General features: G+C 36.7%; 1 protein-coding gene across 3 annotated transcripts in view; it reads left to right on the forward strand.

The window, feature by feature from the left end:
• Positions 1-21,087, forward strand: part of HMCN1 (hemicentin 1) — a 475,982-nt gene that overhangs the window by 397,843 nt on the left and 57,052 nt on the right. For all 3 annotated transcript variants that reach the window (XM_059145201.1, XM_059145202.1, XM_059145204.1), the window contains exons 72-83: positions 2,083-2,224; positions 3,250-3,394; positions 3,778-3,905; positions 4,206-4,362; positions 6,088-6,209; positions 6,401-6,565; positions 8,170-8,277; positions 8,699-8,836; positions 9,188-9,322; positions 13,698-13,967; positions 16,759-16,949; positions 20,461-20,674. In XM_059145201.1, coding sequence (XP_059001184.1) covers positions 2,083-2,224; positions 3,250-3,394; positions 3,778-3,905; positions 4,206-4,362; positions 6,088-6,209; positions 6,401-6,565; positions 8,170-8,277; positions 8,699-8,836; positions 9,188-9,322; positions 13,698-13,967; positions 16,759-16,949; positions 20,461-20,674 — 1,915 coding nt within the window. The remainder of the gene's footprint in view (positions 1-2,082; positions 2,225-3,249; positions 3,395-3,777; positions 3,906-4,205; positions 4,363-6,087; positions 6,210-6,400; positions 6,566-8,169; positions 8,278-8,698; positions 8,837-9,187; positions 9,323-13,697; positions 13,968-16,758; positions 16,950-20,460; positions 20,675-21,087) is intronic.

Here is a 21,087-nt window from a genome sequence, read left to right on the forward strand (position 1 = left end):
ATGTGGAGAGGTTTATAAACAATGCGTGTTGGACAGAGAGGGAATGGGACCCTGGTCACAGATGAAGAGATGAGCCTCGGACAAAAGGCTGACTGTTTTCCACAGAGGTGGAAAGATGGGAAGGTTGCATTCACGTGTCAGGTGGGAGGGGTAGAGAGCTGCAGGCACAGGGCTCTGGTGCTCGGCATGGAGCAGGAAGCAGCAGCAGCAGCTGAGAATGAGAGTCTGTCTGAAGAAAGAAGTGCGATTTGGAAGAATCACGGGTGGCCAATGGGAAGAGAACCAGGAAAAATTGTCGTGAGACTTGATGGCTTAGCAGATCTTACTGATGTTCATAGGACCAAAACATTATAAGAATCAACTCTGAAAATTTTTATTAGCCTAAAACCCTGCTCTATCCATATAAAAAAAATTACAATTACATGTTTTATAGAATTTAACATACATGTTTAAGAAATCACATATTCTCATCAGAGGTAATAAAATATAATCAATAATAGCTCCTATAGCAATGAAAGGCCTAGAGAGGGGAACTGGGTGGCTCAGTCTGTTAAGTGTCTACCCTTAGCTCAGGTCATGATCCCAAGATCATGAGATCAAGTCCCAAATTGGGCTCCCCGCTCAGTCAGGGAGCCTGCTTCTCCCTCTCTGTCTGTCCCTCCCCCTATTTGTGTGCTCTCTCTCTCTCTCTCAAGTAGATAAACAACAACTTAAAAAAAAATAGAAAGGTTTAGAGAAATGGGGCTAAACTGAACATTTTAGTATGAACACTTGTTTCATTAGGAATATACCCTAGAACAACATGGAGGTCAGAGGCACTGACCCCACACACACTCAGTCAGAAGTCTGTATATTACTTTGGAATCCCCCAAAATTTTGCTAATAATCTATTGATGACCCAAAGCTTTACCAATAATATTAACAGTCGATCAACACGTATTTTGTATGTTATATATGTTAAGTACTGTATTTTTACAATAAGGAAAGGAAAATGTTAACAAAATCATGAGGAAAAGAAAATACATTATAATACTACATTGTATTTTTTTTTAAATCCACATACAAATGGGCCCATGCAGTTCAAAGGTCAACTGTATATCTATGTGGGACAGAGCCCACATGGCAGAAAAATCTTACTTAGGCTCTCCCTGAAATATTTCCTTCTTTGGCTCAACCAGAAAATAGTAGTTGTTGATTCTACCTGGAATTTTTTAATGATTATGAACGTCATGCTTCTTAATTTATACAGAACTACTTGTTTACATCTATTTTCCCAATTAGACTTAATAATAAAGATTAGATTTCATCATCTCTATAGTCTCATAATTCTTGGTCCCATGCCTGTACACAAAATAAATGCCTAACAAATATTTGCAGACTAAAATCATTTATTTACTTATTTTTCAAATGTTAAGAGATCATTAGTTTACTAGTCATGGAACTTTCAACTGTAAGTAGCAGAATTCAAACTCAAACCAACAATTTAATTTTAAAGATTTTATTTATTTATTTGACAGACAGAGATCACAAGTGGGCAGAGAGGGAAGCAGACTCCCTGCTGAGCAGAGAACCTAATGCGGGGCTTGATCCCAGGACCCTGAGATCATGACCTGAGCTGAAGGCAAAGGCTTAACCCACTGAGCCACCCAGGGGCCCCCAACAATTTTTTTAAAGGCAGTTATTACCTACAGCGATTGGTGAACTTGGGTTTTAGGTATTGCTAGGTCCAGCGGTTCTCCTCATGTAATCAAGCATCTGTGTTTTTTTTCTCTGAATCTCAGCTCTGCTTGGTTTGTTTTAGATTCAGAGCTGTCCACACATGGTAATAAAACTGCCACCAGCCTATGTCACCCTCACTACCAGATAGATACAAAAAAAAAAAAAAAAAGTGGTCTTATTCACCAACACTTCCAACAAAGTCTTGCAGAGGGCTCTCAGGGGCCCAACATGAGTCACCTGCTCAACCTTGGGTATCCAGATTATTGTGGCCAGGAGAGCTGGGAATCTTGATTGTGCCCTTGTTATAAAGTAATATTCTTTTTTCCTGATATTTTAATCATAAATTTTACTTGCTGAATCTAGGCAACACCTCGAGTACGAATCCTATCTGGAGGGAGATACTTGCAAATTAATAACGCAGATCTAAGTGATACAGCCAATTATACTTGTGTGGCCAGCAACATTGCAGGAAAGACTACAAGAGAATTTATTCTCACTGTAAATGGTAAGAAAAATTAACAGTTGTTTCACAATTTAAAATTTTGGCCTAGCGTATTCCAAGACATAGTAACATTTTTATTTCTTAGGGGCACACTCAATGAATTCTTGTGGTTATCCTATTTTTTCAAAAAGACAACATGTAGTATTTGTATAATGGCTATATTCAACCCATATTTCAAAAAAATTAAAGATACATTATCTTAGAGGATAATCTATGTCCAGTTGTTATCAATGTATCCTGACATTTTGTGTCATTCACATCAGAGCCATTGAGGAAGTCACACTAAGGTTCTGGGTGACAGGTGGTTCATTATTTAGTTTACCTTCATTCATGTTGGTGTTTGAGTACATATGCACTAGACAGAGACTGCCGTGGGACTGTGATTCTCTCTAATCTAAAATCTAAACATCAAAACTTGCCAATAATTGGGAAGATAATACAGACTTTTCCCCATCACAGTCTCTCTGGTTTTTTAATATATAAAACTTTATAGGATATTGAGTGACCCACACAACTAATATCTCTAACACTAAAATTAAAATTCAGGTTTTCTATTCCCATATGAACTCAATGATTAATAAAATACATACTCTGAGACTTGCATGATTAATCACAGATGTGCTATTCATTAGAACAGCCCACTTTCTGTTCTCTATTTAAAGTGAAGTTGTTCCAGTGTTAACATTCTCAGACCATTATTTGGCCAAAGAGAAATAAGAAATATCATCTTTAATTTGCATCAGACCAGAGCTGATGCATGTTCAACATCTCTCCTACAAAGCCAGATTTCACACACCATATCAGGGTTTTTAAACCTCCTTCCCCCACCCGTGCTTTATTTTTAAACACTGAGTATCTTGAATAAGACTTTAGGAATTAAACCCCAATTCTATTTATACTAACCTGAATTAGCTGTGGGCAAAGCTATACATTTGACTCAAAGCTAACCTTGTATTACCTCTTCAGAGTCTTAGTTCAGGCTGTATTGTTGATATGAATGAAGCTTTCCACGTGCATCTCTTGTGCAGTTCCTCCAAACATAAAGAGTGGCCCCCAGAGTCTTGTCATCCACCTAAATACGTCAACTGTATTGGAATGCCTTGCTGAGGGTGTGCCAGCCCCAAGGATAACATGGAGAAAGGATGGAGCTGTTCTCACTGCAAGTCATGCAAGGTAACAATTCTGGAAATGGATGAAAAATACTGCAATAACTGAAGTATGAATCCCTAAATCTTTCCCAGTATATTATCATGGTCTTGCTACACTTAATATTAGTTTTTCATCTTAATATGAAAATCAAAATATACTGTTTTAAAAAGCATAATTCTATAGCATATGGTCAACACATAATCATTATAATTCATCAAAGATCACAAGTCCATCTGCTCTGCACCTTTGCAGAATATCCCTTTTTTCCACCAAGGGTATTGCAAATTTCTAAAGCAGGAAAAAGTCTAAAAATGGATTTATGTCTTTTAATATACTCTTAGTCAAAATTCAGATAATCAGAAAACAAAAGCTGATTCCAAGAACTTCACTTGTGATCTTTCTTGTAGATACTCCATCTTGGAAAATGGATTCCTTCATATCCAGTCAGCACATGTGGCAGATACTGGGCGATATCTGTGTATGGCTACCAACGCTGCTGGAACAGACCGCAGGCAAATAGATTTACAAGTCCACGGTAAATACACTTGTAGGAACAGCTTCTCATCTTTGGGTTAAATATTCTCTGATGGCCTAAACCTGTGAGTTCATAAAGACCTTGATATCCAGGGCTGTATAAAGGTACCATACTCTATTGTGAACAGTCAGTACCCATGTTTTCTCATTGTGGCTAGCACCATCACAACACTAAATTCAGAGTCTTCTTGTGTTTGTAACTATGTAGCAAGTTACCAGTGATTAATTTCAATCTGGTAGAAATACATCAGATGGCATACTGTTTGCTATGTTTCCCTCTTATTTGTTGGCTTTGTTTTAGTTCCTCCATCCATTGCTCTGGGTCCTACCAACATAACTGTAACAGTAAATGTTCAAACTACTCTGGCTTGTGAGGCTGCTGGGATACCAAAACCATCAATCAGGTGGAGGAAGAATGGGCATCTTCTTAATGTGGACCAAAATCAGAATTCATACAGGTAAGGAATCATTTAACTAAAAAAACCCACCTACATTTAGAAACTTATACATTTAGAAACAAAATTTTAAAAAGAATTAACATTTCATCTCTATCAATGGGGACAGCATTTATATAAAGTGTAAAGAATTAGCTAGTATGTAGAGAATGTGTATTTTTCTTGACATGGAACTAGTTTTTCAGTCTAAAAGCTTGTTCTGAGTTATGAGTTCAACTTTTCTATCCATAAGCCCTGTGGATGATGATCAGAGAGATCTACAAAATTAGATTCTTATTCTGCTTTATTTTTCATAGCCTCTTTTGGAATTTTATAAAAAGAAAGAATGAAAATATTTGGTATAAGGGAACAACTATTCTGTAAAAATAATACCAACTTTAGCTATAGAATAAAAATGAAATTCTAAACCTTGAAATACAACTTTGGTATTTGGTAGCATGGGTAGGGAGGAAAAACATCCTTGTTCTCTAATTTTTGCATTTCTTCAGCTTTACTTCAAATATTTCATAACATGACAGCATGTTTTTTAAAAGCTAACACTTTAATCACTAGGAATTTCTTTCTTTCTTTTTTTTAAGATTTTATTTATTTATCTGACAGAGATCACAAGTAGGCAGAGAGGCAGGCAGAGCGTGAGAGGGAAGCAGGCTCCCTGCTGAGCAGAGAGCCCACGGGGCTCAATCCCAGGACCCTGAGATCATGAGCTGAGCTGAAGGCAGAGGCTTTAACCCACTGAGCCATCCAGGCGCCCCAATCACTAGGAATTTCTGATGATGTAAATGAGCATCATTTCTTGTATCTCAGTTAAATTAACAGATATCTTGTCAAGGGAATTGCCATAATGCTAAAAACAAGTGTTCTTGTAGATTTACTTTGATAATAATCAATACTTATACATTAGGAAATATGAACTGTGGAGTGTTTCACTTGAAATTCTGTTGTTTCTTTCTCACCTTTTAAATCTTTGGGTACTGGGAGTCTAGTGATTGAAAGATATGTGCTATACAGAAAATGTGCAACACCTTTTTAAAAAAGCATGTCAAATGTATTCCCATTGAATCAAATCATTTTTATTCTAATGGTGCACACCTTGAAGTAAGGAAATAGATATTTCATTTAGATTTATTTTTCATAACATATGCACATTTACTAGACCTCTTAAGCATTTGAAGTGATCCAGATCACTTTAGTTTTGAATTGGTTAGAAATTAGGGAAAAGACTTATTGATATACATACTAGGCATCTCAAAAGTGTTCTGCACACGTAAGGAGACATGCAAAGTAGAGCAACATGTAAGACAGATGCACTTGTAATTACCAGCCTGTCAACGGAAATAATCGAATGCCAATCTGCAAAGTTCGTGACATTAGAGGTAGTTTATGTGAAGCAGTTGAGATGGTTCTGGAATGTATTCTAATCTCAGTAAACAGTGGCTGTCATCAGCAGACTCATTTTCCTATATGTCACTTAGGAGAGCATGGTTGATCATGATATAAGCAATCAGAAAATGCAGGAGTCCCTCTTCAAGCAATCCTTCTATACAACTGCTTCCTCTAAATCTTCACGTTGAGGCTCTATTAACCCATTGCCCATACACAAAGAAGTCTGATTCCTCGTTTTAATACAAGGAAAGAACTCCATTTCCTTCATGGTACCGTGTTGTGGTTGAACCAACATTTATGAAAATTGACCTGTAGTACATCATCGCTCTGAACTTTTTCTTCTAGACTCCTTTCTTCTGGTTCACTGGTCATTATTTCCCCTTCTGTGGATGATACTGCAACTTACGAGTGCACCGTGACAAATGATGCTGGGGAGGATAAGAGAACTGTGGATCTCACTGTCCAAGGTAGAACTGGCTTAGTATGTGGATTAACAGTTATTATAATGATGCATTTCATCATCCCACTACTTCCCAAAAGGGCTTCCTTTTCCACTTACTAACTTTCAGTGTAGAAAGAGAAAGATGTATAATAAGGCTTTGGAAACCTGTAAGTACTGGAAATGTGTGCTTCCTAATTACTGTTACTGTTGTTTTAGTTCCACCCTCCATAGCCGATGAGCCTACAGACTTCGTAGTAACCAAACATGCCCCCACCGTAATCACCTGCACTGCTTCAGGAGTTCCAATTCCCTCAATTCACTGGACAAAAAATGGTATAAGGCTACATCCCAGGGGAGACAGTTACAGAATTCTGTCCTCAGGTAAGACCAGGCTCAGTCATTATACATCTATGATGACACTAGTTATTAATGGATGAACTTACCTGGCCTTTTGTTGCACCAAAATTAAAAAAATAAATAAAATGCATTTCATTCCTAGTCTTATACATCTGGGAAAAAAAAATACAGTTAGAATGGGAAGGGGAACTGGACAAAGGGAGAGAAAAAAAAAATCTGGAAACAAAATCACAATAACTGAATATAATAGGAATGATCATGGAGATTTTAAGTGCATTCTTACTAATCCTGAAGTTTCACAAATTCACTGGTTGCCTTTGAGTGAACCACACTCTTTCTATTGGCCAGAAAGAATCTCCATTCATTTAATAAAGATCTAGTGCCCCAAATAAGTTGTATACACCACTGAGTTTCTGAGGCTATAGAACTGGGAGGGTTTTCAAGGTTTTTGTTTTCAGGGTTTTTATAACTGAGCAGGTAAGGCTGGGTGATAAATGTTAGGATGGATAATTTTTGAGAGTGGTAGTAGCCATCATTTATAGAATTTATGTACTGAAAGAGAAAAATTATAATTCATCTAAATGAAAATATAGGTAGTGCACATTGGTGTTTTGTATTGGGAAGGTACACTAGAGTTGAACTAAAGTAGCAGCTAACATCCTGGGGCTTTATGCATTTGTACATGTTATTCTAAGGGAATTTGTTTACTTTTTCAATAGAACGGAAATGATGGAAGATTGTTCTCAGGGTAGAACTTGGCTCTCAATGCCAAGTATTTTGGCTGTCTCTGAAATGTGTATAGATTGGTAGCAATTAAAATCATAAAATAGAAATTAACTACCCTTCAGCACAGGGTACTGTGTTAAAAGAACACATTGGAACATTCTCAAAATATTAAACAAGAGTTACCATATGACCCAACACTCCATTCCTAGGTATCTACCCAGAAAAATGAAAACATATGTCCACACTAAGACTTGTATGCAAATGTTCGTACAGCATGATTCACAATAGAGAAAGTAGAAACAATCCAAATGTCCATCAACTGATGAAAGAATAAACAAAATGTGGCTAATCCACACAATGAAATTCTATTTTTCAATAAAATGGAACAAAAATATTGGCGCACACTACAACAGAAGAAACTCAGAAACTGCTCGCAGTGAAAGAAATCAGACACAAAGGACAGCTGTATGATTGCATCCGCGTGAAATGTTCAGAAAAGGCAAATATATGAAGAAGAAGAAGAAATTCGTAATTGCATGGGGCTGGGGCTGGGAATGTGAAGTGACTGTAAATGGAAAGAAATTTCCATTTAGGGTAATAGAAACGTTCTCAAAATCAGGTTGTGAGAATTGCATAACTCTGGAAAGATACTAAAATCATAAAATTGTGCATTTAAATGGGTGAATTTTATGGCATGTAAATTTTGCCTAAATAAAGCTATTAATAATGATCAAAAGGCACCGCGCTGGGCCCTTCAGGGGGTTACAAGTATGAGTATAAGCCAAGTGTTCCTGTGCTATGGTGATGAAAACACAAAACCAGAATGACATAGTTTATCGAACCAGAAAAATGGTTACAGAAAAATGGATGTTCTAGATACATAAATACTTTTTCCTTTTTAGGAGCAATTGAAATATTTGCCACTCAGTTAAATCACGCTGGAAAATATACCTGTGTTGCCAGGAATGCAGCTGGTTCTGCACATCGACATGTGACCCTTTATGTCCAGGGTATGGAAGGTCATTTAATTCATTAAAAGCTTGTTTTTTCTTCAAGTCATGTTTATTCGTGAAAGGATGTACTGTCTAGACTTATGAACCACAGTAATATCTGGGGGATATGAAAGACTGATAAATATTTTTTCAATAAATGAAGAAAAACATACAGATGAAAAATCACACAGAAAAACCCCTAAATTATTTTTTTCTTGAACATCTATAATCTGTTCTGGCTTCTAGTCTCCTAATGGAGTTCTTCTAATGGAATCTGCTTACGGAAGCAAGACAAAAAAAAATGTAATGTGGCCAATGTTCTCCTTTCCTCTGGACAATCAAATCACTAATAACATGGAAATATGGATCTAGGCGTGATTAACTTTTAGACAGTTCTGCCACTAACTGGTGCCATTGCTTTTTCTGTTGGTACTTATAGAGCCTCCAGTCATTCAGCCTCAGCCAAGTGAACTCGATGTCATTGTAAACAATCCCATTTTATTACCATGTGAAGCAACAGGGACCCCCAGTCCTTTCATTACTTGGCAAAAAGAAGGCATCAATGTTGTCACTGCAGGTACCTACCACTGTTTCTATCAAGAAAATGACAAATCAGGGCGCCTGGGTGGCTCAGTGGATTAAGCCGCTGCCTTCGGCTCAGGTCATGATCTCGGGGTCCTGGGATCGAGTCCCACATTGGGCTCTCTGCTCAGCAGGGGGCCTGCTTCCCTTCCTCTCTCTCTGCCTGCCTCTCTGCCTACTTGTGATCTCTCTCTGTCAAATAAATAAATAAAATCTTAAAAAAAAAAGAAAATGACAAATCAGTGTTTCACAATTCAGAAGTCAGGATGATTTTTTTTAATGAAAAAATTTAAAAGAAATTTTTTTTTAATAAAAATTCTTCCCTGTGCTTTCATAACTGATGCAGGAAAAAGCCATGCAGTTCTTCCCGGGGGCGGCTTGCAGATCTCCAGAGCTGCCAGAGAAGATGCTGGTACTTACATGTGCGTGGCTCAGAATCCGGCTGGTACCGCCTTAGGCAAAATCAAATTAAATGTTCAAGGTACCTAAATAGTAAATTTCTATGTCTTCATTGCAGAGATGCTTGTAACAAGGTGTACACCAAAAGTTCATCTATCTAAAATAAGGATGCTACTATAGTTCTCAGCATTCTTATATTACATTATACAATGTGTTTTTTCAGTTACCCTTATGAAGAAGAAAATTTAATTCTTGGGGGTTTTTGGGGGTCATTGTTTATATAAGAAAACTGACGCATCTCATGGTATTTTGGATTTCTCTGAACTTCATATGGTACTCTGTTTCATTGTAGCACATGCTTAAGGTAACTTTTAAAACCAATCTCTCCACGATACCACATTGGATACATTTATGAAACATTAGATTCTAATATCCATTTTAAAAATCATACATAAAAAATCATAAAACAAAAAAATTGTAATTTCAGTTAACCAACTTGATGGAAAAAAATTATTCTGTTGACAAAGCAGGGTCTTTTCACATTTAACTGTTATTTTCTTGATATAATATTTGTATCTTGCATGTATTAGTTTTGTGACCTGGAAGTAGGTTCTGAGCTTCTGAATTTGCATTAGCTGATTTCAAGTTTCTGTTAAGTATATAATTTTCCTGTGGTATATTACTGACTATAGTAAAGTTTACTTAACGTGTGCATTATAAATCTAATTTCTTTATAATGCTAACATTTTCTCAACAAATATTTATTGCAATAATAAGTGGAAATACATTGCACATTACAGACATGATCCTTCCCTTATGGTGTACAGAAGGGAAAAAACTTAACTACCACAATAAATGAAATAATTATAAATTCTGACATATGCTAAGCAGAAAACAAAAGGCTGAGATGGGAAGAATGGGGAAATGTGGGGACCATTTGACATTAGTGGTTAAAGTAGGCTTTAAGAAGTAGGCTTCTGGGACGCCTGGGTGGTTCAGTGGGTTAAAGCCTCTGCCTTCACCTCAGGTCATGATCCCAGGGTCCTGGGATTGAGCCCCACATCAGGCTCTCTGCTTGGCAGGGAGCCTGCTTCCTCCTCTCTGCCTGCCTCTCTGCCTACTTGTGATCTCTGTCTGTCAAATAAATAAATAAAATCTTAAAAAAAAAAAAAAAAAGAAGAAGAAGTAGGCTTCTCTAAAGGGGTACCATTTGGGTGGAGACCTGAGTGATAAGCTAGGATGAGCCTTGCAAATGTGGCAGCGTGTCCAAGGGAGAGAGGACAGCGCTTGCGGTGGGCCCACAGCAGGAGAAAATAAGGAAAGAAACCTGGCAATGTGGTAGAGAGTAATGGAGAAGGAGAAGGCTGGCAAAATATGAAGGAAGTCAGAATAGGTGAGCCAATACATGGAAGGTCAGACGGACCACACAAAGTTTAAATTTTCTTCTCTATGCAGTGGGAGACTTTATGGGTTTAGCCAAGATGCTCATTTGGTTTTAGGAAGATCTCGTTTGGGGCCATGTAGATGATGGAGCAAGACTGGAGCCGAAGGTACTATTCAGGTCCTCTAGGCAGCGTGTTACAGCCTGGCCAGAAGTAAGAGTGGCCGTGTAAGTTGCAGGGGTAAATGGAAAAAGTGGTGGCTTTAAGATACTTCCAGGAAGTGTAACTGCCAGGATGAGTGACGAATCAGATTTGGGAGGTTAGGAAAAGAGAGGAATTAATGATGTTTCCTGGGCTTCGGGCTTGAGATAGCGAGTAGATAGATGATAGTGCCATGGGGGAATGGTAGTGCAAGCGGGGGGAACTGGCTTTGGAGGAAGGAAAACATGATTTCTGATTGATCCTACGGGATGTGGGAAAGTATGAGAAATCCTAATAGAGATATCAAATTGAGTTGAATATTTATGGATTCAGAGCTCAAGGGAGAAGTAGAGGGTAAGATATAAATTTGGAAGTAATCAGTGTGTTTTAGTCCACAAGACTGGATCAGAATTTGTACAGAAAAAAGAGCTAAGGACAAAGACCCATCACTGCATTGTTTAAAGGTCTGAGAAAAGAGAGGATGCTGGAGAAGAGTACAAAGGAGGAGGCAGAGATGTTAGAGGGAAACTAGACAGAGAGTAGCAGAGGAGAGTGTTTCAAGAAGGGAGTGGACGCTTTGTTGAATGGAAGTGAGAGATCAGTTGGATAAGGACCAATAAATATTCATTGGTTTTGGCAACATGGAGGTCATGGAAAGAACATTTCCATTTGGAGAGATTTTTCCTTCACTAATTGATTGAAATTATTGATATGAGCAATTACGGGACAAAGAAACACATTAAATGATTAATAACATTTCAACATTTCAAAAGCAGAGATAACTACACGCTTTAGAGGTATGAAAATTCTGAACCCAATCTCCCTCCTTGCACATATAGTATGTAATGGAAAGCACAAACCCCAACCAAATAAGGTTAGCTGATACAAGTAATTTTGACATGGTTATTCATAATTTTTTTTACAACTTGTTGATTTTATTTTACTCATCACTACTAGTGTTTTTAAGATTTGGTCTCAGGATGTCTGGGTGGCTCAGTTGGTTAAGCATCTGACGTCAGCTCAGGTCATGATCTCAGGGTCCTGGGATCAAGCCCCATGTCTGTTTCTCCCTCTCCCTCTGCTCCCCGCCTGCTCTTGCATACACATACTGTCTCTCTCTCTCGCTCGCTCTATCTCTCTCAAATAAATAAATAAAATCTTTAAAAATAAAATAAAATAAGATTTGGTCTCCTTGTGGTTGACCATTTCTCCATATCCTCTGGAGATGCGGCAGATAGTTCTAGGCCCTTAGGACTTGCTACACACAGGGCATTACTGGGCTCTGCAGCTCTCAGAGATCTCATTTCTGATTCATTTCCCAGGCAGTATGTGATAATAATCAATATTATTTGCCTTGTTTCTCTTTTAAGCTTTCTGAGTGGGTAGTAGTTTGTTTTGTTTTGTTTTGTTTGTTTGTTTCTTGTGGGTTTTTCTCACACATGCTGAATGGGTTATTTTTACTGTCATTGTTGTCCTCTGCACTTTGTCACTGTCTCTGGACTTGTATTGACACAGATGAATCATCCTCTTCTTTCTTTCCTGTGTGCTTGTGGTCGGTTGCTCCTGGCTTGTGCTCAATTGTTCTCTCATAATCATTTAATATTTTTTTGAGGTTCAATAAACTATCCAGGCCATACCTAATTGGTAATCAGCCTACTGGAAACATCGAGAACGCCTTATCCTAAGCTCTTCCACAACTTTCGGAAGAAGTGGGAAGAGTTTTATATATATAATTCTTTTCCATGATCTACTAATTTATTTATTCAGTCGCTCAAGCAATACTGTGTTAAATATAGCCACTGTATTTGAGATACTAAGCACTGTAGGAATACTTGAGTCAAAGTATCTCTGAGCCGTCGAATAATTCCCAGACCTTGAAGGGGTCTAGTCTGAAAGTTTAAGTAGCTGAAATGAATCTCATAATACAGTATATTAAATAAAATGCCTCTGTTGACACAACCTAAAACTTTTAGACATGCAGTACCTCAGGAATACATGTTTATGTTTCATTTAAAATTATCATTTATATTTGTTGGCTATGCCGGCAACAATATTCTGAAAATGGCTCAAAGAATTTTCTTTTCCCAGTGGAGAGGTTCCTCAAAGCGTTAAAAATAGTGCTACCCTATGACCCAGCAATTGCACTACCAGGTATTTACCCCAAAGATACAGATGTAGTGAAAAGAAGGGCCACATGCACCCCAGTGTTCCTAGCAGCAATGTCCGCTATAGCCAAACTGTGGAAGGAGCCGAGATGCCCTTCGACAGATGAACAGATAAAGATGTGGTTCATATACACAATGGAATATTACTCAGCCATCAGAAGGGATGAATACCCAACATTTGGATCAGCATGGGTTGGGACTAGATGAGATTATGCTAAGGAAGATAAGTCAAGTGAGAAAGACAATTACATGGTTTCACTGCTCCTAAGGAGCAGGAAGGGGGAAATAAAGGGGAGGGGGCAGAAATCAGAGGGAGAGCCAAACTGTGAGAGACTATGGACTCTGGGAAACAAACTGACGGTTTTAGAGGGGAAGGGGTGGGGGGGATGAGCGAACCTGGCGATGGGTATTAAGACAGGCACATATTACATGGAGCACTGGGTGTTACACGCAAACAATGAATCTCAGAACACTACATCAAAAACTAATGATGTACTGTACCATGACTAACATAAGATAATAAACAGTTTTTTAAGAAAGGAATTTTTTTTTTTCCAGTGAAAAGAAAGTGTAGTGATCCTTTGATTGATGATATGGTAAAGTCAGGATTTCATTTCTTTCTGTGACTTCCCTTTGCTAGAGTGGTACTCTAGTGTGTAAATGGTACCTTTATGCTTTTAAGATGAAGTTTACACTTTGTATCTTTCAGTTCCTCCAGTCATTAGCCCCCATCCAAAGGAATATATCACTGCCGTGGATAAGCCCATCTCCCTACCGTGTGAGGCAGATGGCCTCCCACCCCCTGACATTACCTGGCACAAAGATGGGCGTGTGGTTGTGGAATCAGTCCGCCAGCGCATCCTCAGCTCTGGGGCTCTGCAGATAGCGTTTGCTCAGCCTGATGACGCCGGCCAGTACACGTGCATGGCAGCAAACGCAGCAGGATCGAGCAGCACAAGCGTCAAGCTCACTGTCCATGGTAGGTTATTTAACATGAATTATTTCAATCAGCTGCATTGCCAAGGCAAAGAGAGAAGACCATTGAGAAAAAAAATAGGATGAAAGTCAAAGTCATGCAAAACCAGCAATCCAAAGTGGTGTGTGCTTGTGTGTGTGTGTGTGTGTGTGTGTGCACACACGTGCATGTAGTGTGTAGGTGAACTTATCCTTCTCATATAATATGGAGGCTCTGATTATTGGTGTGGGCAAAAGAAAGGCTGTGATCAAGTGCATGTGTGAGAAAGAAAGAGAGATTTTATTAAGATAGCCAAAATAATTAATGAGTTGCCAATCATCCCCTCATATTGTGGTTATTATTAGTATTTATACTTTGGCTGTAGATCCCATTTATGGGGTTCATTTGTGTCTTGTGACTATTCTGCTTATTTCTCAACTTGCAAATGGTCTTCACTCAAAACTAATCTCCATATGAACATTATTTAGTGTTAACCTGATGAGAGTTGGAAATCTGTTTGATTTATTATTTAAAATGGCAAAATATTTATAAGTATATTTTTATAACAGAAAAAAATTGTTTTTTCTTTGTATTCAGACAACTAACAAAATACCTAAGAGTCAGCATTGAAATATTTTCTTTTTTTTTTGTTTTATTTTATTTTATATTTGTTGTATTATGTTACTCACCATAAAATACATCATTACTTTTTGATGCAGTGTTCCAAGATTCTTTGTTTAGGTACAAAGCACAACACCCAGTGTTCATTGTTAATGTATATTTTAAAGATTAAAATACCTATTAATATCAGTGTGAAGACACAATAAATAAATTAAACTCTTTCCAGCTACTGTTTTGAGAGGTAACTCTTGTAAAGATGACCCTTTGCTTTATCTTTTTTTTAAAAACTTGTGAAGGCTCTTTTTTATGCTCCAGGTGTGTTTGAATTTCTTATGACTTCATAGTTAAAGTGATTATTTCAAGCAGACACAATTTTAATTGAATAAATAAATAATAGCCCAAATTTTAAATCACTATTTATGAGTTTTTTAAATATTTCCCCTGGTTTATATGTGCTTTCAGTTCATACAATTGAATGAATCAATACACATTAGTTCTTTAGACTCAAATAAATAATACTCCTCTTTTTCAAATTTGTATAAAGTTTACCAAAATTAACCATAAACTAAACAACAAAGCAATCTTTAGTAACTTAAAAATAAGGCTACAATTCCTTCCCACGATATAAAAAAGCTAGAAACATGTCATAAACTTTTAACACCTAAACCCCAACCCCAAGGTAAATCTAAAAATACCATTCTAGTTAACAAGTAGATCAAAGAATATGTTTTCGTTTTCCTACTATTTAGAAAATAATAAAAATAAGGATATTACATATCAAAATGTATGGTGTGTTGGCCAAAGTTAAAATCAAATGTAAAGTCGGAGCCTTAAAATTTTCATTTTGAAAAAGAACGAAGTAAATGTACTAATGTTACAACTTCATCACCACTAGTAAAATTGAAATATCAACCCCAAGAATAAAAAAAAGATAAAAATACAATATAAATTAATTAAAAATGGATCAAATATTTACAATTTACCATTCAACAAAATAGATTTGTATGTTTTTTCTATAATTTGTTTGCGTGTATATTTATTCAGATATGGTTTATGTATTTATTCATATACTAAAAAAATAATCTTTGCTAAATACAACTTTTGTCCTGTCACTTTTCAGAATGTCATTAAAATTGATCTATTTCTTACTGATATGTTTGAATAATCCCAAAGGTAATAGTTTTTGGAGGGGTGTGTATTTTTACTTTTTGAGCCAACTATTCTTAACACTTTTTAAGCCTTTTCTTTAGAAGTAAATAACTTAATTCCAAGTCCACTAAGCTATTTGTTTGTATTTTTATATAGTCGGTTGATCTTTTTATATTGCCTAAATTCCAGGCCAAAAAAAATTCGAGGCATATGAAGTATTTGTGTAGAGTTCTGAAATCACTATAAAAATTTCCTCTAAAAGCTGAATTAAATGTCTTGACGTGGTTTTATTTTTATTTGTTGTAACACATGGAATACTACAATAAATATTTTTTTCCATAGCATTTTATGATATTCAATATGGGGTGAGTGCTTTACAGTGTTTTAAACTGGTGACTTTTTTTAGTTTGCGCTCACAATATGTCTGTGCTACAAATCCAATGCTTATACAACTATGGACTAGTTTGTTTTACTTCACTACAGTAAGCATAAGAAACTTCAGTAAGAGAAAGTTAAGAAGGGGGACGTGGGTGGCTCGGATGGTTAAATGTCTGCCTTTGGCTCAGGTCATGATCCCAGGGTTCTGGGATTGAACCCCACATCTGGCTTCCTGCTCAGCCATTAGTGAGCTTGTCACTCTGTGTCAAGCTCAGAGTGTGAGCTTGTCTCTCTATGTCAAATAAATAAATTTATTTTATTTTATTCTCGCTGCTTGTCTTTCTGTGTCAAATAAATAAATTTTAAAAATCTCTAAAAGAGAGAGAGAGAGAGATGGAAATTTAAGAAATCAAATAAAATCTAATCTACTTTTTTGTAATTTGCTTAGAAACTAATTATGAATGTATTCAACAAGTTCAAATCCTGTAGAGTTCTTGCTATAGGCATCTTTCATGGTAACAAGTAAACAATAACTTAATACATTTTATTTTACTATTTCCATCAAAATTATCCTCAGAAGAGTCCTTTGTGTGTGAATATTCTGTGCAAACGAGGATATTATTGCACTCAACATCTTGAATGACTATCTTTTTTAAACTCTTCTTAGTACCTCCTAGAATCCGAAGTACAGAAATACACTACACGGTCAATGAGAATTCACAAGCCATTCTTCCATGCATGGCTGATGGAATCCCCACACCAGCAATTAACTGGAAAAAAGGCAATGTTCTTTTAGCTAACTTGTTAGGAAAATATACCATTGAACCCTATGGAGAACTTATTCTGGAAAATGTTGTGGTAAGTTTAATAGATGTGAATTGGTAATTCACCCTTTTACTTTTAGTAACTCAGCCTGGAAATATATTCTTTAATAATGAAAGAAAAACACTCTTACAAATTCAGGCCAGAAAATGAATTTTACACATGTTTCATTTTATGGCCCATGTCTAAGAATAATATTTTAACAGACAGTAGGACCTCATATATTGCCTCCTTCTAAAATTATTTTACTTTTGTGGAAATCTGTTTATCAGGAAAAATTCTAAGTTCCTCTGTTATATTCCATGCATGTACCCAAATATGGGAGTGATTAGAAGACAGGAGATATAAGCATGTCTGATGCAGTATTAAGCAGATATGAAAAGCAATTTTTCTGTTCTTTTCAGAATTTTGAATAACCCTTTCTAATCATTGACAAGGACATTAAAGTCTTAGGGATCTATGCAAGCTAAGGTTTTTGAATATTCTTATGTGGTACTGACCCAGTTTACAGAACAGTAGCTGTCAGAAGCATCTCAGTTTTTCAGTGGTCACCCACTTGAAGAAGAATCTATGTATGTATACTACATGACTTTTTAAAAAAAATTTACTGTGTGGTTTGAGAGTATCAATACTTGGTACCAAATATGAAACACGATTAAAATGTGAATCACTTTCAAGGCTTTTGTGCGTATCTTATTCCTATTCCTTGCCCTTCAAAATACCTAAACTTCATTACAAAATCTTTATGGAATTAAATTTGAACAGATTAAAGGAATAAAATTGATTACATTCATTTTATAGTATAATTTTGGCCCTTAGCCAGATTCCTGGGATTATCAGGTAAATAACCCTAGTGACTGGCTGTGTCACTAGGACTCTAACTGAACCACAGGTGCCAGCGAAAATTGTAATTATTCAGATCAGTTATAAAATGTGCCATTATTTTATTTTAGGTACCACTAAGAAAGAAAAAGTACAGTTAAGTAAACTAGAGATGGTCATCCATTTCTAAGTTGTATCCCAGTTTCAGGGATATGAAAGGTTAAAAATGTGAATTTTAGAACTGATAAGAATAAATTTGTTTGCTTAAGCTAGTAAATGTCTTTAGTGGGATTACCCCTGGGCTCAGGAATGTTGGATTTGGGCCCGTTTTTACACATACAGACCAGAAGGAATTAAAGGAGAAAGAAAAGGGGACAATGGGACAATGGCCCAGATTTGTTAAAAAACAAAACAAAACAATAAAGTAGTTCATAAATACCAGATGACGATTCAAATGATAAGTAGAGATCTACTTGTGAATAGTATGTACAATCCAGATTTTAAGTGCTTCACTTTCATAAAATCCTTGATTGTAAGCTTAAATTATTATAACCTGAGAATCTAAGAATAGCTAAATGATATGGAGTTTGCAGAGAATGTGATTTATTCTTGTTTACCCTTTAAAAAAAGTATGCAGCCAATCAGATTTAGATTGTATCTACTATTAGGGATTACAATTTTTATGCTACATCTCTAAGCAATCAATTCTTTATTGTTTCAATGCAAATATATATATATTTTTTATATATGACTATATATAGTCTTATTTTATGATTATATATAGTCTTAAGCTTTTAAAAGAGAAGGAAAAGTCTGCAGTGGGACTTAATGCATTCAGAAGCATTCAACGATTAATTCAACAAATATTTATTGAATACCTTCTGTGTGACCAGAACTGATTTATGCACTAGTAATACATGGGGGAACAAAAGACTCAAAGATCCCTGCCTTCATTCAGTTTATTTCTAGAGGAGGGAGATAGACAATGAAAAAAAAAATAATAATGTATAGAATGATAATGAACAATGTGTATAATAAGTCAGAAGAAAATAAGTAGTTTGAAAAATAAAAGAACAGTAAAGGGGATCAGAATTTGGAGGGTTACTGGTTACATTTTTTTTAATAGGATAGTCAGGGGGAATCTCCTTTAGGAAGGGACATTTGAGTAACACTTGAAGGAAGTGAGTTAGCCAGGCAAATATCTGGGGTAAGAGCATGAGAAGCAGGTAAAACTGGGATGTTTCTCTCTCAGATATCTACAGGAAAGAGCTTAAGATGGGAACACACCTAATATATTGGAGGAATAGGAGCCTAGTAAAAGCAAAGAAGAAAAAGAACAAAAAAAAGAAAGAAAAGAAAATGGAGACCAGATCATGTAGTATCTTGTAGATTATAACAATTTTGCTTTTTACTCTAAGTAAAATTAGAATCCAGTGCAGGTTTTGAGCCTGGGATCAATGTTATCTGCCTTAGTTTTTTGCAATACTACATTGACTTTTGTAATGAGCAGAGGCAAAGGAAAGGAGAAAGTCCTGTTGGGTAGTTGATTTGGAGTTCGAGGAGAGATTATGCTAACAGAGAAGGGGTGGGAAGGGGTTGGATTCTGCATATACTCTGAAGCTAGGTTTTCCTAGTTAGATTGCCACTACAATGTGAGAAAGAAAGAGGTACAGATGACTCAGATGCCTAAGAATAAAAGGCATTAACAACTGGAAGGACAAAATAGTCATCAACTGAGATGATGAAGCTACAGATGAAACAGGATAGTGAAAGGGAAATTGGGGGTTCAGTTTTGGACATGAGTTTGAGAAGTCTTTTGGGCATACCAGCAGAGAGGTAAAATGGGAAGTTCAGCGTAGTTGGAGTTTGGAAGAAAGATCAGGGCTACAAATACTGGTACTCCTCAGAGTATACGTAGTATTTAAAACCATGAGACTGGATGACATCCTTAAGGAACCAACTGCAGGTAGAGAAGAGGACTGAAAACTGAGCCCTCTTGCATGCCAGCATCAAGACATTAATATTGAAGGGAAACCAGGAAAAAAAAAAAAAAAAAAGGAAATGGAGCAACCAGTGAGGTAGGAAGGAAACTAGGAGAAGGGGGTAACATGGAAGCCAAGGTGTCAAATGACGTCAAATGACACCATCCCGGGACATCTAGTAAGATGAGTGCCAAGACTGGCCATTGCATTTAGCAAGTGAAACTTGCAGGTACTGTTGCCCATACCCTTTCCATCTCCTTTGATAATTTTGGTGGTCTTTGGTGCCACGTTACCAAGACTGACGGCTATGCTGTCAAGATGCTACCAAACTTTGATATTACGTGTTCTTTGTTTGTACATTGTAGAGCTGCAGTACACTTGATGTTTAGTAAACTTGAAAGCTTCTGTAAAGTTTTCTGAGATCTTGTGAATAGTATGTACAATCCAGATTTTAAGTGCTTCACTTTCATAAAATCCTTATGAAAGTGAGATCTTATTATGAGATCTTATTACTGTAAAATGCTGAAGTTCTGTAGGGCATGGGCCTTTGTTTCAACTCCTATACATTTTGAGTTATGTTCCGCAAAAGCCAGCCAGATGGTTGAGACTACAAGATGGAAATTTAAACTGTCTTATTAAATAAGAGTGCTCCTTTGGGAACCAAGCTATGCAATTTTATGTATTTTATGGAATATGATGTAAGATGATGTCATTTTAAACACTATGATTTTTCTTTATTTAAGCCGGAGGATTCTGGCACCTATACCTGTGTTGCTAACAATGCTGCAGGTGAAGACACCCACATGGTCAGCCTGACTGTACATGTTCTCCCCACTTTTACTGAACTTCCTGGAGATGTGTCATTAAGTAAAGGAGAACAGCTACGATTAAGCTGTAAAGCCACTGGGATTCCATTGCCCAAGTTAACATGGACCTTCAATAACAATATTATCCCAGGTTGGTAATTTAATTCTTAAGTAAATAAATATATCCATGAAGAACTCTAAATCAATCTCCATGTCCTTCAGCTGTGGGAATTGATTGAAAGTTACATGAAGAGATGGGGCACCTGGGTGGCTCGTCAGTTGAGCATCTAACTCTTGGTTTCAGCTCAGGTCATGAGTTCAGGGTGTGGGAACCAGCCCCACCTTCAGGCTCTGTGCTCAGCAGGGCGTCTGCTTGAGAGATTCTCTCTCTTTCTCTCTCTCTCTCTCTCTCCCCTCAGCCCTTCCCCCTGTGCTCTCGCTCTCTCTCTCTCTCTCTCTAATAAATAAAATAAAATAAAATAAAATAAAATAAAATGTTACATGAAGAGTCGATTGCTTTAAGTTCTGTAAAATACGTACATTTGCCTGGATTTTACCCTATAC

The sequence above is a fragment of the Mustela lutreola genome, chromosome 14, assembly GCF_030435805.1.
Source record: "Mustela lutreola isolate mMusLut2 chromosome 14, mMusLut2.pri, whole genome shotgun sequence".
Taxonomy (NCBI): Eukaryota; Metazoa; Chordata; class Mammalia; order Carnivora; family Mustelidae; genus Mustela; species Mustela lutreola.